Source organism: Colius striatus, chromosome 2 (assembly GCF_028858725.1).
Source record: "Colius striatus isolate bColStr4 chromosome 2, bColStr4.1.hap1, whole genome shotgun sequence".
Taxonomy (NCBI): Eukaryota; Metazoa; Chordata; class Aves; order Coliiformes; family Coliidae; genus Colius; species Colius striatus.
In genome coordinates, this window is record NC_084760.1 from 491,943 (window position 1) to 515,912 (window position 23,970).

The 23,970-nt window shown below is 52.4% G+C and overlaps 1 protein-coding gene across 2 annotated transcripts; it reads right to left on the reverse strand.

Moving 5' to 3' along the window:
- Positions 1-204: 204 nt before the first annotated feature.
- PRDM1 (PR/SET domain 1) lies at positions 205-22,203 on the reverse strand. Of its 2 annotated transcripts, XM_061989777.1 has the most exons (7): positions 22,146-22,203; positions 20,503-20,751; positions 13,342-13,461; positions 9,921-10,173; positions 1,773-2,875; positions 1,336-1,464; positions 205-1,004 (listed from the first exon to the last, which is right to left on the reverse strand). In XM_061989777.1, exons 2-7 carry the CDS (start codon positions 20,683-20,685, stop codon positions 429-431), a joined length of 2,364 nt encoding a protein of 787 aa, XP_061845761.1. In that variant the 5' UTR covers positions 20,686-20,751; positions 22,146-22,203; the 3' UTR covers positions 205-428. The 2 variants fall into 2 exon arrangements, with proteins under 2 accessions (XP_061845761.1, XP_061845760.1); XM_061989776.1 differs by lacking the exon at positions 22,146-22,203 and having other exon boundaries at positions 20,503-20,784.
- Positions 22,204-23,970: the final 1,767 nt, after the last annotated feature.

The following is a 23,970-nucleotide window of genomic DNA, read 5'->3' on the forward strand; positions in this document are numbered from 1 at the left end:
TAGGTTCTTAAAACAGATGTGCAGAAAAAAAAAATATATCTACAAAGAATGGCCATAAAACAACAACAAAAAAACACATTTAAAGTAAAAATTACAATGAATTTTCCAGTCATTGTAAACATTTTCCTAATTATTGCTTTTAGAATGATTAATTGCATAATAAATTATGAAGTACTATCATTGAAAAAATAATTATGGATAGAAGATTGTCTCTTAGTAACTGGCGAGGCAACGCACAGTCCTTTGCCTCTTCTTATGCCCTGAGAAAACAGTAACTTTGGAGTTCCTTCTTTCAGCTGGAGAGCGTAGGGAAACTACTGTAAGCCAAGATTGCTTTGCAGCATTGAAACTATGTACAAGCAACTGCTACAGGCACCCTGACTTGCCAAGTCATAAATAAAAAAGCAAAATCGCTTTGCCAAAAAGTCTTAAGGGTCCATTGGTTCAACTGTTTCTTGCTTGACCTTTACAGGTAACAGAGGTAGTGGGTGACCGTGAGGCAACTTCATAACTGACATATCTGACGACTCGTAAAGGTTGCATCCTGAGGAGAGAAGTCCATTTCCCAGGTTCCTCTGCAGAGACACTTTCAGATTAGCTCCTTCCATTTCCCTCCTGAGCATGGTCAGTATATCCTTCTCCACGATGGACGTTAAGTCGATATTGTCCTCCACTTCTTCCAGCTTGTCGGCATTGTCACTGATGTCGAACTTCTCGATCTCCTCGTTGATCCGGTTCAGGTCCTCCATGGAGAGCCCGGAGGCAGGCGCCACGGGGCAGTTGCCCTTCAGGTGGACCTGGAGGCTGCAGAGGTGAATGTAGCTCTTGTGGCAGTGGATGCATTTGTGGGGACGTTCCCGGGTGTGGAGACGCTTGTGCAGCTTCAGGTGCACAAACTGGGTGAATTTGGCTGGGCAGAGCTTGCACTGGTAAGGCTTCTCTCCAGAGTGGAGCCGCAGATGGGTTTTGAGATTGCTGGTGCTGCTGAACCGTTTGTGACAAACCTAATGTGGGGGGTGGCAGAGAAACAGGGAGTGAACGGGACGGGATTTTATGGTTTACATCGCAGACACCTTGGAGGAGACGGCAGGATGAAGCAGCAGCCTCTTACATCTTTGTGCTTTCTCACACAGGGGAAAGAAAGAAAGAAAAATGCCCACCGCTTTTACTGGAATACTGCAGAGCAGCATCTGGTGCAGGGCCGATGGCAGAGCCGTGCGGGGCGGGAGGCGCTGTGCAGGCCAGCGGCAGCCCCGCTGCGCCCCAGCCCTCCCGCACACGCACGGCCGTGCCCGTGGCCGCCCAGGGAGGTCGTCTCTGCGGTGTGTTACGTACCTGACACTCGTGGGGCTTCTCTCCCGTGTGCACCAGGTAGTGCTTCTGGAGGTGAGCCAGCTGCGTGAAGCCCTTGTTGCACGTCTGGCATTTGAAGGGCCTCTCCCCGCTGTGTACTCGGAGGTGCACCTAGGGAGGAACAAAGCCATTAACAATTGCGCTGCAACAAAAGCGCTTTCAGATGTTTCCTAAAGCCAGGGGAAGACTGACACTGCCAAAACACAATGTTATCTAGTTAATTAGGTGGCGTCAGTGTTAAAGCACTGCACTGCCTTTACAACCCAGCTTCCTGCTGCAGTAAGCCCGGACTGATAAACAGCCTCACAAGCAAGGGAGGCCTGCCCCTGCTTTTCCCAGATAACCCACAGGGAGAAACCAGAGCCGTCCAAGAGGGCTCGTGTCTCATTCTCCGCTGCGTCTCTTTCTCCGCTGCCTACCTTCAGATTGGAGAGCTGGCCAAAGGTCTTGGAGCAAACGTTGCATTCGTACTTGATCTTCCCGTTCTGCTTCTTCAGTGGGTACGGGAGGGTCTTGTAGCCGGTCACATTCCTCTTGCTTTTGATGAGATTCACGGCTTCCTCGCTGCCGGTGGCAGCCAACACCACTGAGGTAGGTTTAGGTTGCATTATGTGTTCCGAGCTGGCTGCTGTGCCAGCGGTGGGTGACCCGCTGGTGGGGCTGCAGGGCTTGTCCTTCATGCTGGCAGCAGCGCCCGTGATGGAGAAGGCACTGTTGGGTGCTGGTATGAGGAAGTCTCGCGGGTGATCGGGCTGCAGCAACCGACGGCCCCCTTCGCTGGGCAACGAGCTGGGGAGCGCGGTGGGGTTCAGCATGTGGTGGCTGCCCCCGCTGAGCAGGCTGCCATAAAGAGGATACATCCTTGGGAAGAGATTGAAATTGTTGATGCCGTTGATGTTGTTCAAAGCGCTCAGGTTACTACAGCTCATGTTGAATGGAGGTAACAGGAATTTGGAGTAGTGGGGGTTATAGGACGGTAGGAAGGCAGGCGGGAGGTGGCCAGGGGGTGCATATCCAGGGTAAGACCCCAACCCTTCCGAGCCATACGATCCGTTCGAGTAAGGGTACGGCTCCCTGTGCTCCTGGGAAGTGGGTGCCAGAGGTGAAACCGTGACCCCTGGGCTGCTGTGAGGGCTTGAACTTTTTAAACTTTGGTCTGGGCTGCTCCTCCCGGAAGGACTCGGCGTAGTAGACGCCTGGATGGGCGAGTGAATAAGGTAGCTGGGTCTGTCCATCCCGTATGCTAGCGAAGCTTTCAGATAGTCTTCTGGAATGTGAGGTCGGATCGGGTAGACAACTCGAGGGAAGAAACACCTCTCGGGGCTATAGTTCTTACGCAAGTCATCCAAGTCTTTTTCTGGAGTAAGTGGTGAAATGTTGGTCTGGAAGAAGTCTTTTTCTTTCGGAGGATGGGACTCCATTTTCAGGATTTCTTTCACACTGTGCTCCTTCTTTGGGATGCTCTTCTGATAGAGCTCATCTTTATCGGCACTGTGCTGCTTTGGATTAACATGGGTTTGTGCTGAAATACAAAGACAAGGTAATTAGATACGCTGCTGTCATCATCTCCTTTCAAAACACAGTCTAACTCCTACAGGTTCAGCGGGAAGGAAAGGCCACTCTCAGAGATGAGCAATCGCTTCACTGGCCAAAGAACTAATTCCTGAGCAAAGAAATGCTTGCTGGTATTGAGTGTCAATTAAAAAAGCAGCACTGTTAATGTGAGGGATAGCAGCCAGTGCGTGCAGACCTGGATGGGTGCCAGTCCCCACTCTGCAATGCGACTGCGCCTTCCTTTGCCTGACACCCGCACGTCTCTGCTCGCTGCCCAGCGCCAGCTCAAGCAGCATTTCCAACGCACGCGGTAACGAGCGTTTGTTCCTCACGCAGGTTTCACAGAAGGACTCTGCAGAAGGCAAGCTCCCAGAAACGCTCCTCAGTAAAATAACAAGGCATGACAAATCAGCTTTTGCCAAACCGCAGCAGTCACTTCACCAGCCAGTTCAATTACTTACAGTACCAAAAAAGCCATGGCTGGCTAGGATGAAAGCCTCCTTCAAAGAGAAGGTATTCTCCATCAGTAAACAGATCATTACTCATTAAATATACTGCTTAGGAACATCTACAACAAAGCAGACTATTTACAGCAGATTTCTGTGGCATTCAGTCTATGCAAAACTCCTCTGCTTACAGCTGTACTTTATAAAAAAAATGCTGAAGCAAAGCAAAAGAAAGCAAGACTGGTTGGCTCCAGCTTAAGTTGAAATGTACTTTGAAAAAAAAACCCAAAAAAGGGGGGGTGGGGGGAAAGGAATCTGTTATTTAGAAGGAAACTGAAGCTAGCATCCATCCGGCTCGGCACTCAGCTCATTTGTACTCAAACACTCTACCTTGTTATCTGGACAGAACCTAATGCAAACACTATACTGAAAGGTGTCTTCCATAGGAAAAGAAGCCTGCTTTTATCTAATCTCCCAAAGCTAATAGTTACATAATCCTGAAATGATGACTTGTAGGACATTTTATTACAGGTTTCACATTTGTGGTTAGCTATGTGCAAGGTTTTCCATCGGGAGGCACAAGCCAACACCGACAGGTACGTGACTCGAACGGATCACAGCCCTTCAGCCAAGTTTCTGCTTTTGTCACTGACTGCTCTTACTTCACCGACTGAGATGAGAAACAGTTACTTCTGGTTTTTGGAGGACCAGCTAGACCCAGTGAGGAAGGTGGGAAGAGGCAATAGCCACGCTACTTTCAACGCAGATTCTTTGGTTCGCTATTCACTACCGTGACGGAATCTACCATTAGGCAACATTACCCTATAAGGCAAAGAAACAGACATTTACTACACGTATCCAAGAAAGCAGCTGCTTTCAAAGCGTGCTCCTACTCACAGCAACCCACAGCTACAGCAGCATCCTTTTTCAAACCAGTCCCAAGCAGTTCTAGTTTGAGCTACACGGGCGGCTGGTGTGTTTTCAAGCAGCGACGAGATGCAACTGAAGAGAGTTACGTTGAATTAAAAGGCTCCGTTCAAAACGCAGGGCGTGCTGTACAGCAGGCACGCACACACGTGCAGACAGCTTCCCAGTTGCTTCTCTCAGTGTTCCAGTTTATGACAGAGCTGTTTCAAAAATAAACTAACACCTGGCAGTAAAAATCACCTGCTTCCTTGGGTCGTTTTGTCTGTGCGCTTTCTAAATGTCCACCCAGATTTACAGGTATAACGTACAGGCCCTACAGGCTCACGAAGATCCACAATGGCATTGTGGATAACATCATCTAGACCTTCTTATCAGCTGCCTGTCATCACAACAGCGTCTCAGAGCAAACATTCCCGGTGACCCTATCAGCATCGGGAAGTAGCTCGACTGGGAAGCACTGAAAGCTGGACGAGGGGGAAGTGGGACTAGTGAAGCCTCGTAGCAGAGAGGATAAATAAATACCAGCTTATCGGGCCCGTATCAGTTTCTCAGTGGGGTCTGTCGAGCAGGAAGTTCAAATCGACACTTTTCTCTTTTAAAGAAACAAAATGCAGGGGCGGGGGGATGGGAAGAGGAAGGAGAAGGGCTGGCGCTGCTGGACCCGTGACAGAGCGAGCGAGGCTGCTGGGCCGGAGCTGCAGCGCCCGCTGGCACCAGGTCCCACGTGGCAAGAGGACGGACGTGCCTCGCGCCAGAAAGGATGCTCACAGACAGAACAGAACTCCCCCTGTGCAACAGGCCCCTGTCCCCACCTGACAGACTAGAGAGAATTGCTCTTTCCTTCCCTTCAAAGCCTCCTCAGCGAAGCCTTCCCCACCACCAATCCCCACGTGCAGACACAAGTTGCAGGACTCGGGGATTATTTTTCAGGGCTAGCTGTGACAGCTGCCTTTTGCTCACAGGCTGTCCATAAACCCTCTCTTGGCTTTTTCCCCCGTTACCCGAGCACAAAGGATGCCTGGGAACACCAGAGAGATAAAACCACAAACAAACATTTTACACAGTCGGTGCTGTGTAAAATAAGGCAATGTTGGGGGCCGAGGAGAGGCTCCTAGGCTTTACACCGAACGTGGATTTAAACCAGGGCTGAAGCTGACTGAGGGGTTTACAACGTGTCTTTTTGCTCTTGAAGGAGCCACATGTCAAAGTTAAAGTTACCGATCACAACGCCTCCCTCCCGCTCTTGAAACGCATCTCTCCCTCCCACCCCCTTACCTGTGCATACACTACATACAGCCACAAACCCTTCCAAGGTCTGTCGGGTTCTTGTAGTCAGACACAAAGAGGTTCATGACAAAACAAGAACAGCGCAGCTGCATTTGTAAGTTACTGATCTGAGGGGAGAGGAGGAAAAAAGAAAGAACCCCCCCAAGACGTGCCTCTTTAGCAGCCTGATCCACTTCTAACCGAGGCCAACAGATTATTTGCTCAGATCTGAGATCAGTGAGTGTGTGCAAGAGGAAAAGGGACAAAACCTCTGTTACTTTTAAGTATGACTACAACTGGAGCGAGGGGCTGTCACCGTTCCAGCTACAGACTGCTGCAGAGCTGTAGGCTCTGCTCTCCCCACTTTGCTCCGAGATGGGGCCTGGGAAACACTTCACAAAAACGTGAATCTTTTTTTTTTCCTAAAGACTTGAAAAACGGTTGCAGGCAGACAGTAACCTCAGTAGTAATTTCAGGAGCGAGGTGGTGCTGAGCACCCCGAGCGGCGCAGCTGAATTGTGCCGATTCACATTTTCGGTCTAAATTAAGTACCAGCTCTGCTAGTAGAAAGAGAACCTCGAAGTTGTGAAGCAGGCAAAACAGAAAGTGTTCCCACTCAAAATGTGAACGGAGACCAACACTTACAAGTACATAATTTGATCATCTGTTTTCTGAACGTGTCCACGGCAGGGTGACATGCCCCTGAAAACGTTTTGCTCAGAGAAGGTCTTTAAGGCAGCCTTCAAATCATCCTCAATAGCGAGCCAACTGCAGCACCCAAATTCTGGTTGTACGAAGACAACTTTTCCTATCATTTCAAAATCATTCCCCTGAGCCCTTCTGAAGATTCCAGGAGGCATGTTTTTTTTTAAGCCAGTGCAGATGTTTCCTCTCAATCCAAACAGAAAAAGCTCCACAACCAGAAAGTGAAACTGCCTACAAACAAAAGGGAAAGCGAGCAGCGGGGCTGAGCCGATGGCCAGCGTGTAATGGCCAGCAGGAAGAAGACAAGAATAAAGCAGGTCTAAGAAACAAGCACTAAAAAATCTTCACAGAGAACCAGGAGGATTTCAAATGCCGCCTCGTTAAACCTGAAACAAAAAGACAGCCAAATGTTTTGTGAACAGGCCGCTCGCCTTCCCCCAGCTCTACCTTTTTTCCCTGAAGCCTGGCCAAGGGAAGATGTCACCTGCCAGTACCTGACTGAGGACACGAACCCACACGGGCGGCAGGAGGTTGCATCACACGAACGCTATTATCAAATAGTCATGTCCTGAGTCAATACAATTGTTTGGGGGTTTACTTATAACAAAAAAGGCACTGTTAGCCTTCTCCACTCTCCATCCCAAAACAACCCTCCGTGATGAGGTGGGCATGAAATGCTGAGCTAGGCGGGACCCTTGAAGCCAATCTCCTCGGTCTGTTTGCTAATCCACACGCAGAGTCTGAGGGCCCGGAGGAACGGGGCTGAGCAGGATGTTTTCACACAGCAGAAATCTCGTGCCATCACACATTTTAAAACCGTTTACTGGTCACTGGCACCATCTGAAGGTGAGGTATCTCAAAATCTAGACAGCAAACAGCATCAGTGGCCTCAAAACAGGCAGGAAAGAGAGAAGAGGATCGTTTCAAACGAGTTTCCACCACCAGGATAAGGCGGAGTCCTGCCTCTACCACTATTGTGCAACTCCTCGCAGGCACTTCAACATCCACTCCAAGTTACGTAGCTGCGCTCGCCCCGCTTGCAGAAAACACAGAGGACAGCGTTAACCCCGTAACTAAGTACGTGCCTAATTGTTGTCTTGAACCTGCTTTCCTCCTACGGCACAAATGAACTAACGCCGGAGAAGTTGCCTTTAATTTGAAAGTTTGCTGTTACAGAGGCAAGTAGATGTTGTGTGTGGATGTGTAAATATATTTATGCTCTAAAGTGGTAGTTCTCTCATTTTTGAGGCCACTAATTACAGGAAATAAAGCCAGAAAATTCCCTGATACATTTTTTCCCCAGAGGCCCATCCCGCTCAGGTGCTTAAAGAGGAACTGAGGTGCTGAACTCCAAGACCGTGATCCCCAAACCCCTGAGGCACCTAAAGCAGCTACCTATATTTTAAGTTGGCAAGAGTGGAAGTTCTCTGTAGGTGTGTGTCTCCTGTGCTGGGCCAGGCACCCAGCCAAGGCACGGCTGCTGCAGAGCCTCCCGCAGGCACTGGCACGCTTTGCACAGCCGGGACGCGGTGCAGGGAGCAAACCCAGCGAGACACAGCCCTGACATCGGCCTGCTGTGGGACCTGGACCCCAACGCTCCTTCCCTCGCCTTCGGAGGGTGTCAAAACCAGCAGCTAGGAGCTGGGAGAGGTGGTGCTGCTGGGCTGTTCCTCTGGGGCAAGCTGTGTGACTTTAAACACCAAATTACTGGCAATGCATTTTGCTGGAGAGGGCTTGCCTGACTTTCCAGCAGGCAGAGGTGACCTGCACAGGTTCCCTCCGACTGTGTCAAGCAGTTTTGATGGGGGAAAGCCCCACGTCTGCTGCAGGTGCAGGATGCCAGTGCTCTGGGCACTTTACTCCCAGTGCAAACACAGTGGGAGGACACCCTGGCCAGGCCTGCGACAGAGAGGCTGCAGGAAGCCCACTAATTTTAGATTCAACTAGCAGAAGTGGCCTGGAAGGAAGAGGAAGAAGAAAACTGAGCAGTGCTGACGTTCACTTTAAACTCATCGGGTTCAAGTACTAACGCTGGAAGAATCATCCCTGCTTGTGCTGTTGTTACAGGGCGTCCAGCAAATAAGCATCCTTGGGAGACCTCTGGGTTTTCCTCCCGTCTTTTTCAGGAAAGGACACGGAAACTTTAAAAAACTTCAACCCTTGTGGCACCTGCAGAGCTTCTGGCCCAACTGCAGGCTTTAGGGTGAACCTGCTTGCCACAAAGATGAGGGACAAAGGCAGAAGAAGTGAGACTTTTTGCTCAGCTGCTGTTTTCTTGAGACGGGAGAGGCTAACAAAACCTGTAAAAATGGCTTAGATGGAATTATCTCTAAAAAGAAGCAGAGATATTTTGATCTCAGCCTCTCGAAAGTGTTCTCTTTTGAACACTAGGGCTGAGCTTAAGAAGCGAGAACGACAGTTCTGTAAATCCATATATTGACTCATCTTTTACTAAAATGGATTGTTCTGCATGTGCCCAGACACCTCCAGTTTTGACCTAAGAATAACTAGGAAATTAGTTGAGACTTTACAAATACATTCCTCACTACTTCTGCAAGGCAACCTAATATGCCAGCAGATGTAGGCTGTGTTTGTGTATCCTCCTGGCTAGTGTGTCCAAATGACTCTGGCTGGATCTTTAGTAACTCCTCACTGCTGTTGTCTTGTCTCACCTGCAGGTCCCACTGAAAAGCCAACAGCTCATCACACCAGGGAACAAAAACTGCTCAGCGAGTGGTGAAATGACACATGTGCAAAGATGACAGAATCCGTGAGATCTGCTCTGGCAGGGTGGCTGGACTGGATGATCTCTAGAAGTCCCTCCCAACCCCTACCAGTCTATGATTCTGTGATTCCTTAAAAGACCAGAGAGAGCAGCAGGAGAGGATGCAGCCTAAGAGCTGGATAAGGCATCAGCGAGAACCTCTCCCTTTCTTCAAGGAGCTTTGGGCGAGGTGATAGGCGGTGATTAAGCTACGAGTTAAGCTCTCAGGCTGGAAATGGTCACAAACCACAGAGGACCAGAGAGATAAGGCCCTGGAAATGTCTCTTCCCCCTGCTACCAGTGCTACTATTTCTGAACAGAAAACGAAAGCTGCCAAATACAGCCAGGGACAAAATACACTGCGCTTAAAAACCAAGTAGCCAGATGAGAAGACCACAGGAGATTTGCTCCCGTAAGATAAGCGAGCGTTAGATGCAAGGCTCAAAGGGCACGATGCGGACAACACATACTCTGTCACAAACCTAGACAGAGTCATGGCATACCGCCACTTCCTGGTACACTGAGGGCATTTGAGAGCACAACTGGACAGCCTTCAGTTTATGCCACCAAACTCAACACACTGCAAGATCTGGACTTGGGAAGCCTGAGAGTGAGCCAACACCTACAGTTCTGAGGGCAGAGGTATATTCAGGCTGTCATCTCATCAGATAAGACTCAAGACTGTAAAACCAGAAACTGCTGGGATTTGTTTATAATCTGTTCCCATTTGAACAGGCGTGGGGAACTCAATCTGTTGTGCTGGGGTTTTTAATTCCCCTTTTCCACTCCAAGCTACCTGCTGTGACACAACAGATGATGCAGCTGTGTAATTACACAACTTATTATTAGAAGAAGAGCAGAAGAGACATTACTAGCATTCCTTGTTTATGCTGTAATCCACTTACTGAGGTTCATCATTGTCAGCTCTCTGGAGGAGGGATAGTGCAGCCTCTCTGCAAAGTCCCGGCAATACCACACAAGCAGCTCTTGGTTGGCAGGGATGGGCTTGATGGTGTAGAAGTAGATGTTCATTCCATTCTGACAAGCAGCCAAGTTCTGTTCCTGAACAGAGTAGCCGGGGTTTACATAACGCATCCAGTTGCTCTTGTCCTCGTTAAATCCATCAATGAAGTGGTGAAGCTCACCACTTGAATAGATCTGGAATAGAGAGGAAGTGTTTATGAATATACACATACACACACACACACACGAGAGGCAACACGTGTGCAGAGCCTGGAGGGGGAAAACAATAAGCTGCCTTTTCCCTTTTTTTAATGAGCTGATTTAAATGAAGTAAGAGTCCGAGTTGGAACCCCCGTTCCCAACTATGTGTTAGGAAGGGAGCTGTGTATTCAGAGGCAACTCAGCAGGCACCTCTTCCCCTGCTTACCCCGTGCCTCTGCATGTAGGAATCGGACTCAGAGTCTGGAATGCAGAGTACTCTCCTTGCGTGAACCGTCTACCTTAAGAGTCCTTTTCCTGGTGCTATGATCAACAAGTGAGTGATGCTAATGACTGCAGGTCTGAGTGCATGCTTGCATTAATGCTTTGAGTCACCTGTGTATAAACCGGCTGTGCTACGTCAGAGCCTTTCTCGCCTTTTTCTATGGCCTCTGTACTTGCAGTTTCCTACCACCTCCACCCAAAGGTTTAAACTATGCAAACAACCTCCACCCCCCCCAGAGTCCTAAAGCAACACTTGCTCATAGTTGGACTGTAACCCTTTTGTAGAAAGACTGGGTGAGGCAAAGATGAACTTCACCTGCCATAGCTTAACCAAGACCTGGAGAGGAGCCAGCCCATGAGAAGTCACTTTTCCTACTGAGGGACATGTTCTGGCTTGTCTACAGAAGGGAAAGAAAAGATGAATCTGGAAACTGCTTAGGGGGGGAAAGAATTCCCAATCCCTGACAAAGCTACTAAAGTGGTAAGAACAGAAACAAACAAACAAACAAACCAGGAAATGTGCTTGTTAAAGGCACATCCCTTACTCTTGGTGAGGGGAGAGGCTTGGTGCTGGATGAAAAGGTTTTCCTGGGTGTCACAAAACAGATGACCAGGCAGAAGCCAGCCCTTGAAGCAGCTTGCAGCAGCAGCAACAACACACCTCACTGAGCAGGAAATGCCTTTCTGAAGGGGGACAGAGCGCACCTCAGGGGGAAAGCACTCACAGAGCAGTCCTGCCTCTGTGTTCGGCCACTGTCTCTAGCACCTACCTGGCTGCCGGCACCCGCCGGGACCAGACCGGGCCCTCTGCTCCGCTCCCCGGCGAGCGGCAGGCGGAGGGGCGAGGCAGCCTGGCCCTTTAACGCGGGCCGTAAACACCAGAATCACTTTCTTTAAGAGTAACTTCCTGTAAACTGAGAAGGGGGAAATACATGTGGCCTCATCAAAGCGGCTTGCGAGAGATTTTGCGGTGTGTTTGTTATGAGAAAATGGAAGAAGAGAGCGGGGCGAGCTGTGCTGCATCAAGAGGAGCCTTCGGGTTTCTCTGCTCACCCCGGCTCGCAAACTTCCAGGAACGCGGGGCTACGGCTCCGGGCGCCCGCCGCTTCCCCCGCCGCCCCTGCACCGCTGCGGTGCCCGCCGGGGGCTGAGGCTCCCCCGGGTGCGGGGAAGGCGAGCCCGGCTGTGCTGAGTCACGGCGCGGTTCCCAGCAGTGCCGGGCCCGCAGCACAGGCAGCGCAGCGCAGGCAGCGTCCCCCGCGCCCTGCAGATGTTCCTGCTCCTGCCAGCAAGCCCGGGATGCCTTTAATAACGTGTGGGAAGTCATCTCCCGCAATTTCCTTTGCACATGTAAGCCTGTGTCAGACCCCTAGGAAGGAACTCGTTCTGGGTGCAGCAGCCTGTCTCGAGCGAGTCGAGAGACTGCAACAGGGAACTCAGCGGTGCTCGATGGCTCCCAGGATACTGTTTCTGAGGATCCCTCTGCATTAAGGCTTAAAGTCACATCATGAGAACGATGTCACCTTTCTCGCTGCAACAGATAGATGGAGTCCTGCAAGATGGTTAGCAGCCCCTCTTCCCAGTGTTAGCTGACACTAACAACCAGCAGTGCTAGGGCCAGTACTGCTCTCCTCCTATGCCTGGGCACAAGCACCCAAAAGAATTCAGTTGAACCCCCCCACTTTTGTTGCCTCCTGAAACAGCTGCCCGTTTGTGGAAACGCTCAGGTGAATAACCACGGTGCAACGCCACGTTGCATCGCACAGAGACGGTCTGAGCAAACCAAAGTGATGCAATTGGGTAGGAAGAGAGGAGTGTGGGGAAGGCTGGTGCTTGCCCTGTGTTTCACCTGGAAATGAGGTTGGGATATTGCTAAGGCAGGCCGACACCGAGGCATAGAGGCTTGGATATACTCCCAAATCCTGCGATTTAGACACAACCTAAATGGCTAGAAGGCAGCAAAACAAATCTATGGAAGGAGAGGGGGCTGAAGGAGTGTTCTCTAATAATTAATAATGGGTCTGTAAAGGAAACTGAGGATTATGTCAACTGATACACTGGAAGCATATTCCCCAGCACACACTTCCCAAGCCAAAACAAATTGGCTGGTGCTCCCTTCCAGCTTGTACTACAGAATACAAATTAGGCATTACGTCTAGTGTTTGTCTGCCACTAATTTTCCCTCCATTAAGATCCACGGGCTGCTCTTTTAACACTTTCTAAAGTGGACTAGAAAAGCCTGTGATTTGAAAAGCCTGTGATTTGAATGGTACATGCTGAAGAGCACCACGGCAGAATTGTTACAGCAGTTCTATCCAAAACCCGGGGGGAAAAAATGCCACAAAATGTATCATAATCCCAGAGGAAAACCTCTTTCAGTGTGAGGTGAGGGAGCTCTGGCCCAGGCTGCCCATGGAGGGTGTGGAGGCTCCTTCTCGGGAGGTTTCCAAACCCGTCTGGACACGTTCCTGTGTGATTTGATCTAGGTGGGACCTGCTTTGGCAGGGGGGTTGCACTGGATTATCTCTAGAGGTCCCTTCCAGCCCCTACCATGCTGTGATTCTATGAAAACCTGCCCCTACAGCAAGTAGCAGAACTATTTCTTTACAGAATCAAGCACTGATCTGTTTTGGAAGACAGAGTCAAGAAGAGCTGTGCGTGTCTCCTCTCCTCTCTCCACCCACACAGCCCCTACATCCAAGACAGCCAGGCTTTCACTGGGCTGCGTTCACCCCACCGGCTGTGTTGGTGCCCGGCAGCACACGGCAGCTGCCCCCTGCACTGGTGCAGGTCTGAAGCAGGAAGTGACCCAGCTTCTCAGCTGCACTCATTTAGTGATCTGCTCACTGCAGCAGCATGGTGCTGTTTTTTCCTGCTTACCCGCCAAAAGTATTTTCTGTTTGCATTCTTGGGAACCGTATCGCTGGTGTAGATCTCTCCTACCAGGGGTCCGAAGCGCGTTCCTTTCGGGATGTACTCTTTGCTTAGAACTCCAGTGACCTACGAGAAGAGCAGCACAGGATCAGTCCATCGCCAGCAGAAACAGACAAGCCTCCCTTCCTCGTCCCTGTCCCCTGAACTCAACAAGGTAAAGCAAACAGTGAGAGAAGTTTTCAGTGGCAGGTCAGCAAACCAGCAACAGGCCAGTAAGCGTGCTGGATGCGATGTGACCGGCTCTGCTGGATACCAGCATCTTACTGCAACATATGGAAGCCAAAGACCAATGCTGCCTGGAAAATGTGTTTTGTGGAAGCACATTTACAAGAGCAAACAGTAAGCAAAATGTACAGACACTGTCAAATACCATCAGAAGCTATTTCTCCTATCAAAGGCAGCCTCCAAAAGCCTAGTTCTGGCACACAAAAATATTAAATAGCTATCAATCACTTCACCACTACAGAGCTCGCTCTTCTAATAAGTCAGGAACTGGAATGACTGCTCCTCCAGATCAAAACGAAACCTGCCCCCCACTCCCACCTTCTCCGCTCCACACCCGTCCTGATAGCTAAAAGGAGAACAACAACAAAAAAAAGAGATGACCTACAAGTCTCTCAACGGCATACAGTGGCATACAAAGCAGAGCATGAAATGGGTTTGGGACATGTACTCACAGGTCACCCTCCTTTATAGAAAGAAGGCAGCAGTTCCGGTAACACATGTCAAGTGGGTTTGGTCAAAAAGGCGTAAGGGTTTTGATGAAAATGCTCCACTATGCTAGGTCTAAGAAATGTATTCTAGTTGTTCAGCTTCCTTCTTGACAGTAATTACACACACACAAGAAAAAAAGTCACTGACCACAAATCAGGAAGCAATTCATCATTATTCAGAAGAACGTGCCTTGGAGTAACCCTTTGCAAAACACTGCTGAGTTATTGGTTTTGTCTCTCTCTGTTCCTCACCCCATCTTCTTCAATTTAACGTAGCCAAACAATGTCTGAAACCCAACCATTTTGTAAACCAAAAACCCCAAGTCTTCGCAAGATTGATTCAGCTGCTCAGATAGTCGAGGAGGGGGGGGGAAGGAAAAGGCAGGCAAAAAGCCCCTTGATTTGGTACTACAACCAAACTTTCATGACAAAGTGTATTAACCACATCCCTTCACACAACGCGCTGCCTGGCTTCTTGCTCGCGGGGTTTCAGGAACGGCAGGAGCAGCTGACAAACACTGAGAGCTGGGATTACTGCTGTCTGTACCCTGCGAGGAACCGGCGTTCTTACCCGAGCAGATCAGCACTCATCAGACCCTGCAGACAGCTCACTTCAGCGAGCAGCTCCTTCAGTGTAACGCTCCTCCGCAGCAAAGGACAGCAAAAACCCCGGACTGCAGAGAGCATCTCACCAATGAGCTAAGCCCTATGATTCTCCCATGCTACATCTTCTTCTGTTCTATCACCCTCGGTGGGCGAGAGGGAGGGAGACAGAGAAGAGAAACACTTTCCTGTGTACTGGCCAAAACAAAAAGCCCCAGCAACAGCTAACGCCCAGCTTAAGTGTCAAAATAAAGGGGACTAACATCAGCCATGGAACCAAGGAGGTAATCCACCCGGAAACAGATTGCTGGGTGTTCGTGGTGGCTGTTTGTGCTTGTCTGCGTTTCAACATGCGTTTCAGCACACTACAAAAAAACAATCCCTAAACGTCAGCAGTAGGGGTAGTTAAATGCTCCATTGATCTGTGTGCATCTGGACCGAAGGGAGAGAAAAGGGACTTCCAGAAACCTTCCTACACCTACCACAAGCTGAAACAAGCTCAGGTTTATTTTTGTCTTGCCTGTACATTTCTCATAGAGAGCTGAAAAAGGCAGATGTTCTTCTCATCTTCCCTATATATCTTCATTTACATCCATCTGCCCTCTCATGAAAAGTTCACAACCAAGCTACAGCACACCCTACCAGTTTTACCGCATGGCAGCTCGAGTGTTTTTTCATGGTTTTAAAATATCTCGCCCTTAATTAAAACAACTTTAATGAAATTCTCAGAATCTCTAGAAATCACTCCTCGAACTACTCAACCTGAAACGCTCCCTGAGCTGGTGTCTCTGACACAGCAGACGCTTCTCTGTATCCACCTTACAGGCAGCGTTTGCTTCGCTCCTGGCACAGCTGAGCACAGATACGATTTCTCATCCTGTACCCAGCAAAAGGCTATTTTGGCAGAGGATGTTCTGCACATCCGTGTGTGCCAGCACTGAACTTTTGCTGAAGCACACTAAGGCTGTCCAGACGGCTTTTAACCGAGGGGCAGCTTTCTGGCCAGCAATTCTCAGCCTCGGTTGCTGCTGCGGCCCAGGAGGGGTCCCATCCCAGGACAGGGGTGCCAGCAGCGTCCCAGCAGGCTGGCTGCAGGCTGCCGGCCGCCCCCTCGCTGCAGCCCAAAGGCGATCCTGCCCCGCGGCAGCTTAGGGTGACCGACTTGACAAGAAACCACGCTATACGGAGCCGCCGAGGGCTTGCAGGCGAAACGGCGAAGGAGCCCCGTGCGCAGAGCAGAGGGGGAAGCCGCCCGCGGGCGCCCAGAGCCGCGGCAGAGGCATTTCGGGCTGGTGTCCAGCAGGTGTCCCCCGGCGCCGAGCCCCGCGGCGCGGCCTCCCCTGAGCGCTGCCCGCACGGAGCCCGCGGCCCCGCGCCCGCCGCCGAGCCGAGCCGCAGGGCCCGGGCGCTGCTCGCAGCCCTCCGCACACACCGACCTCCTCCCGCTGCGACGCTCCGGCCTCCGACCCCTTGCCCGCGGGACGCCGCCGCCTCCTTCCCTTCAATGAAACGGCATTTCTAGCCGAAGCCGAACGCCAGCCGAGGCGGCACGGCCGGTCCCGTGCGCGGCGGGTGGCTCCTGCCGAGCCCCGGCTGAGCCGGCCCGCGCCCCCCGCTCCGAGCGGGACGGGCCGCGACCTGCCGGCGCTGCGGCGGCTCCGGGCCGGCGGGCACAGCCCGGCTGCGAGAGCGGCGGCTCCGGGCAGGGCCGGCGGGCACAGCCCGGCTGCGAGAGCGGCGGCTCCGGGCAGGGCCGGCGGGCACAGCCCGGCTGCGAGAGCGGCGGCTCCGGGCAGGGCCGGCGGGCACAGCCCGGCTGCGAGAGCGGCGGCTCCGGGCAGGGCCGGCGGGCACAGCCCGGCTGCGAGAGCGGCGGCTCCGGGCAGGGCCGGCGGGCACAGCCCGGCTGCGAGAGCGGCGGCTCCGGGCAGGGCCGGCGGGCACAGCCCGGCTGCGAGAGCGGCGGCTCCGGGCCGGGCCGGCGGGCACAGCCCGGCTGCGAGAGCGGCGGCTCCGGGCCGGGCCGGCGGGCACAGCCCGGCTGCGAGAGCGGCGGCTCCGGGCCGGGCCGGCGGGCACAGCCCGGCTGCGAGAGCGGCGGCTCCGGGCCGGGCCGGCGGGCACAGCCCGGCTGCGAGAGCGGCGGCTCCGGGCTGAGCCCGTCCGCGGCGGCGGGCGGGCGGGCGCGGGGCCGGGGCCCGGAGCGGCCCGGGGCGGCGGCGGCAGCGGGCCTGGAACTGACCAGGGTCCTAATGCGGCGGCGGGGGCCGCGGCCGGGGCCGGGCACGCGTGGGGCCCGGCAGGCGCGGCCCGCGGGGCGCTTCCCGCAGCCTCCGGACAAGGCATGGGCAGGCTCCGCTTCCACGTTTGACAGCAAAAGGCGCTCGGAAAGACCAAGAGTCTGACATCTCCGTCTGGGGAGCGGGCGCTGGAAGTAAGCGCGGGCCCCTGGTAATGCTGCAAGGGGAGGGTGTCTTGTGATGAGACCACTGAACTGCTTTAAAACCACCGAACGAGCTCTTACTGGGCTCAGTGAGGCAGCAGCACTCTGCAAATGCTAAAGAAGGCCATCGTGCTGCCCTGGAATAACACCCATCTATTCATTTAACCACAGTTACACAAGCCGAGGGAAATTTCACCCTTTCATTCAGTGACCAGGTTTCTAAAAGAGATGCCATTACATGAAATGCTTTCAGACTGCCTTCTCAGTGACCCCACATACAAGAAATAGAGGCAGCAGGGGAGAGCAAGTGCCTGAGGCCAGCGAGGCACGCTTGGTAACAGCTCAAATTCACTGCTGCCAAAGTCACCAGTCCAGGGTCTGACTCTACAAAACACCCCATCAGAGAAATGCAACAAGTAGTGTGTTTGCTGAGATAGGTTTCTCTCTGTCAAGCTCATGGACCAGTATGAGGCACCAGCAATATTCAAGTCAGCAGATGAGACTGTCACTTTCTGTCAAGAAGGGCCGTTCAAGCTTTAAGGAGTGAGACCAAAGGGAAAAACAAAAAGTGCTTTTAAATGTCTGCGTGAAAAATCATTCACATGTGGCCTTCTAAAGCCCCATTCTGGCACCGCGTTTCATCCTTTTCTTGTCAATTGCTGACACTGGAGGAAAGGATAAATAGTTCACACATAGAAATAAATGACCTCATGTAAATCTAGCAGCCTGAAATGTTGCAAGCAGTAGTAACTCATTTTTCAAAACGCTGACGCATACCGTAAACTCATCATGAAAAATGGGTCCTTCAGAAAAATCCCCGATCAGGATCCAAGAATAAACAAGACTGTGACGTGTCATGGGCTCCATTGCACATTCAATAAACCTTTAAAGAGGAGCTGCTCGCTTGACAAAGCGTGCAAGGAAAAGAAACACAGAAGGCAACCCTCCCCAAACACCAGCGGCTGCACTTCCTCCCTCCCAGGCAGGCAGGCGGTACTTTTCCTTCTCCGAGTGGAGATACAATACCAATCATGACAGCACTGGGATCTCATGATCTAATCATGACAGCGTTAGGATTTCACAAGCCATGTATTATAGATGTTTTTGTCAATAAACTGACTCAGCATTTAGGACTCTCATCCAGATGAAGCCACAGCTCTCCCGAAAGTGAACAATGAAGACAGCTCACATCTGAAACCCACTGGCAAACACACACGCATGCATCCCCCGAAGCTTTACCTCATCCTTTCGCAAGGGGAAAAAAAAAACCCACCCTGTCGAGCTGCCAGGGCTCCGGCGGTTTTCCATGAGCTCAGAGCCAGCACCAGGCCCCCTCGCTGACCCCACGAGCACCGATGTGCAAGGGCAAGACGCACCCAGTCCTGACCCCACCAAACAAAACCAAACTCGGCAGGCAGGCAGGCAGGCAAAAACGCTTCACGTCCAAAGCTGCCAGAAGGCAAGCGGAGCACACCGTTCCCAACCATCTCACCCTGCAGACAGGCAGCAAACCAGTGACCTGCTCCTATGCTCACAGGGCTTGTCACAGAAGGTGGGGAGAAAAACAAGGACACGATGGTCCCTTCCTGTCAGAGCTACCTGATTAAAACAGTCAGGTTCCGACAGCTCCTATTGCTCCTTACAGTAGGTGATATTCAGAGCACATAAAAGACCAGGGAGAACTCTGGAGAATAAAAGAAGGATGTCCTATATGCAGATTCCCACTAGCTGGGAGCTGCACGGGTCACATTTTACAAGGAAGAACCAGGATTCTTTCAAGCACTTTTTTCTCCCCCCCACCCCTTACACAGCGATGGCAGCAATCCTCCTACCCAGATTCACTGGACTGAGCTCACAGTGTAAGGAAATTACACCTCGGTGTTTCCAAACACAGCGCTGGCAATTCTGGAAGCATCTCGGACAGCAGTCCCACAGCAGCAGCAGCGGGACTGAACAGGGGCAGAGTGAGCAAGCAGCCTGAGCAGACAATCAATCACCAGCCGGCTGCCAAGGACCGTCCCGAGCCCTCGTGCTGCTGCAAGCTCATCCTTCAACCAAGAAATCCTACCACACCACACAGCGGAGTCACAGCTTCACCTTCCCCCCCACAGCCCAAGCCGGACTCATCTGATAACGCAGGAACACAAAACGAGGTTCCGCGCTTCTTTTCTGAAGCGTGTCCTTCCTTTGCCAAACTTCTGCGGGGCAGGGCAGGGCAGATGGGAAGAGTGATTTTAAGGAGAATTTAGCTTTAACCTCTTACCAAACCTACTAGGCACTGTGTTAGGCACTGCCAAACTAAATTCCACAGTGACAACACCCTCCAGCTGGAGGTCCGGCCTTATTTCCGTACGCAGGATTAAACAAGTACCTACTTCGGAAGGAAATATTTGATAGGCACGGATGAGTGTGCCTCTTCTTTTCAGCTCTGTGGTCAGTGTGTTTAGCCAAAGCAGAAGCACAGGTAATAGCTGCTATACCACAAGTCTCAGCACAAGGAGAAATGAAGGGTTATCCCTTGGGTTATTACCCTGCCGAACATCACACCTAGCTATAATAGCTACTCTATATGAAGGAGTAAACACAAAACCAAATTGCTCATCCGGGCTCATTTCTTTCCAGCCCTTCTGAAACAACAACAAAGAATGTACCCACTCCAGGGACAAGGATAGGACAGACTCGCGCAGCTAGCTACCAGTGAAGATACTGTCCCAGATAAACAAAGGTTAATTTAAGCCATGGCCACTCTTGTATCAAGCTTGCTACGGTTCTGCCATCACTTCCTTGACCGGAGTTTTTAAGAATTTAGGAAGTCAAGAATACAGCAAGCTCACAAAAAGAATAAAGCAATTTCATAACCAAAGGGAAAACAAAAAGAAGCAATTAAGCACATTTCCAGGAATTTGGTGTGTGTTTTTTTTCCCCTCCTCTGCTTTTTTTTTTTTTAAAGCTATTTATTGGACAACTGAGGCACTTTAATCTCTGAGCCAGAGGCAATGAATGGTCCTGGCAAACAGCAGTCTCGAAGCTGGCACAGGGAACTACCCGACAGTTTAAATATGCTTATGCTGTTCAAATTGTGTGAAAACTTAACCATTTGCAAATTGGCACGGAACCAGTTCCAGGGACAGGCTGGCTGTGATTCCCAGCGAGGACATCACACCACAGATGACCAGTCTCTTAAAAGGGTCCTGTCCGAAAAGCCAGCAGGCAGCATTTGTTGTTGTGTGGTGGTGAGGGGGTGTGTGTGTTTGTTAAAAGAATGGAAGCCAGGGTGAGCACACACTTTCCAAAGCGCTGCGATTTGGCTTGTCTGACTCCAACCTTCCCCAGAGCATTGCCGCTTACCTCTTTGCAGTTGGATGCATATTTGAAAGTCAAGTTCCTTGGCAAAGAAGCCTCTGCCTGAGTTAGGGTGCCTCCGTCGGCACTGGGATCCAATGGGTGATCGTTTACAATGTACGTGCACTTCTCTTCAAAATCAGCTTCAGTCCACAGAGTCATGTCAGCATCCTCCATGTCCATTTTCATTGTCCACTCTCTCCCTTTCACCAGATTCTTGAAACTCACAGCGTCCGAGCTACACTGCGTAGCAGCCTGGAAAATAAGAAAACAGCCTTTAATCCTCATTGTCCTTCAGTGTTGTGGTTTCCGTTGAGACAGCGTGACTAATACAGTAGTCTGTGACACTTTAAAAGCGTATGCAGGATAGTTGGTACAGTTGAGTAATAGCCAAAAAGCAGTGTAAACGAAGCTGCTCTGACTGAAGCAGTGCCTTAAAACGCCAGCCTCAGTAGTACCGAGGAGGGGACAAAAACAAAGAGGGGGAAAAAATCCTTGTGCTGACAACCCTTTTACCTTTTTCAGACCCCCTTCCTCAGTGCCTCAGAGAGGAAAAAAAACCTTCCATGCTGAAGAAAATGTGGGGTCAGGGCCGCGAGACCACTTAGTCGCCTGTGGAAAAGCTGCCTCAGAAAAGTGTCACAAACAAGGAGAGGAAGAGGAAAGGAGCTGCTGTCTGCGTCTGAATGAAGCTAAAAATGGAAAGCGCATGCTGGAAGAGCGGAACCCAGCCTTGCCTCTTCCAAATGGGGAAGCCTGAACTTTCCCACCGGCTTTCAACACACAAACAACTTTCAAAACAACCTGGCCCCCCCGCCTCCTCCTGACGTCCCCTTATCCTTTGGCATGGAAGGCTGAGAAAGCCGACATCCTGCCAGCATCCCTGGAGCAGCAGCAGCCCCGCACAAAGCGCCGCAGCACGTTCTCGGGGGCCAAAAATGAAGAGAAACGGGGGGAACAAATCTTTTCGTTAAAAAAGGGTTCTTCCTATCCCTTTTGGTTTTGGTGGTATTCCCGAGAACCCCTGAGAATCTCAAAGCACTGGAGAGAGTGTCTCAGGACAATTCCACCAAGTCCTTCAGCCCCTCTGTCTGTTCAGGACAGAAGCACTGTTACCAAACCCATCCCCAAACAGCTGCTCCGTCGGGCTCTTTCCACAGTGCTCTCGAAGGACCAAAATCTGTGCCCGCGCCGGTAGCTGGGAATGACGCTCAAACCCGGCGCAAAATCCCCTCGTTCCTTCTTTTCGGATACGCGGCTCCCGTAACACGCACACCCCTCCTCGGGGAAAAAAAAGCGAAACGCCGAGGCTGAGAAAGCACGGTGTTCCGACGGAGAGGCGGCCGGGCTCCCTCGGGGCTAACGGAGAAGCCCCCGGAGCCGCCCGCTCACCGCCGCCCCGGCCGCAGCCCCCGCGCCCCGGCCCGCTGCAGCCGCGGCCGCCTCGGAGGGGGCACGGCGCGAAGCCCGGGCTGCGGGAACGGGGCGAGGGTTACCGCCGACCGGAGCCGCGCACCCGACCCGCCGGACGCGACCAGGAAAACTTCTGCTTCGTCCTCCGGGCGCCGGCGCGGCCGCGGAGAGCCAGAAGGAGGATCCCGGGGGTGAGGGGGGCGAGGGGAGGCGGCGCGGCGCCCCGCGCTCCTTACCGGGGCTCAGTCCGCGAGCGCTTCCACACCGGAGCCCACCGTCGGCGGCAGACCTGGCTCATCTCTACCCAGTAAACATTCCTCCTTCCTTCCAGCGGCTGGGTCCCCGGGAGACTGACTCACACCTCCAGCCGCCGCTCCCCTGCAGCTCCGCCCCCGCTCAGACAGGTGCTGCCGCGCCGAGCCCTGCTCTGCCTCTGGGAAACGCTGGGGGGCCGCCTGCCCCAGCCACAGCCACGGCCGCGCCGCCCCGCCTCGGCCCGCCCGCGGCCCGGCCCCTCGCCCGCCCTCGCTCCCCCCCGCCTCGCGGCGCCTACCTGCGCCCCCAGGGCCGCGCACGCCGCCGGCCCCGCTGGGCTGCGCGCTTGGTTCTGCTCCCGACCGCCGCGGCACGGCCGGGTGGGCTGCGCGCTGCCCGAGCCCGGCCCCCCGCGCCTCGCCACAAGCGCGCCGCGGGCTCTTCTTACTAGAAACCTGATTTTCGCGCTATTTTAAGCTCCAAGGGCCGACACGTGTGCCCGCTTTCGTTCTCCCTCAGTTTGACTAAGAGAGAACGGGTTCCGAGATACCGATTGAAACCCGCCTTAAAGCGCCGACTCCCACACCTTAACAATGACGGGAGTGCTTCATTGGATACATCTGAGCGATCTGCCCGCTCCTGGGTTTCGACTTCATCCCCCTCCAGAGTCTCTTTTCGAATCACTGCTTGTAAAAGGAATTAGGGAAAACACCTTTGCTTCTTCCTTTAGGGAAACGTTCCTTCCCCAGCCGCGGCGGGGAAGCTCGGAGCGTGGGGCAGGGCGGGCAGCGTGCCCACGGGCGATGCCGCTTGCACCGAGGGAAACGCGGCCGATGCTGCGCGGGGCAGTACGTGAGCTCCCGTTAGGGATGGCAGGACGATTGGGATAGCAACTAGCGGACCCCGCGCCCCATTTCTTTTCCCTCCGAGCCGAGCCAGCGTGCCGGCTGAAGGAAGGACATCCTGTGATGATGGCATACAATGTCCTGTTTGTTTATTATTAAGAGCATTCCTGCTTCTCATTACAAAACAACCAGATGCCTTACTTCCTTCAGTGGTCCTGTCTCTTCAGCGAGGCGTCCTCGGGCTCGGAGGAACGGTGATGCACAATTCCATTTATAGCCATCTACAGCCCGGCACCAACGCTAGCTGCCTCACTGCGAGGCAACTTGTCCTCCTCACACATCTGCAAGCACGTTTCTCGTCGCTTTCCTGGCACTTCACACAGCAGCTAGTTTCACATTTCTTCTAAACACACCCGGGCGCGCTTTTATTTTGGGGTAATCTGGGTGTTACTTGTTTCTTCACAGGAAAAAAGGAGAAAGCGGTGGGGGGGGGGGGGAAGCGAGGTTTATGCAATCAAGCGCCCGTCCATCTCTCTGATGGGTGTACACACATCCCTTTCCCTTAACCTGCTCCTCCTCCCTCTGATAAAAAGACGTGTGGGAAGGATTACTTGCCATTTTCGGTCTGCGGTGCTGAGAATAGTAGATCTGTGTAAAGACCTTCTGTATGCGCTAAGGCAGGAGGGCTCGTGGCTGCACACATAAGTAGGGCAACTCCTTGCAAGTGAGTGTCCTGGCTTAACTTCCACCGCAGCGTAATTCCACAAGAGAGGTGGCCCGAGCACGGGGCAGGAGGATATAAATGTAATTGGATATACCCAGTAAAACTGAGGCACATCCAAAATAAGGTCTAGGAAGGCTCTGAAGTAGGAAGAACCATTCATTAAGGGAGAGAAATCCGGCCTACTTGATTGGGTTAATTAACTGGTGCTGAGTCACACCACATAGAACAGAAAAACAA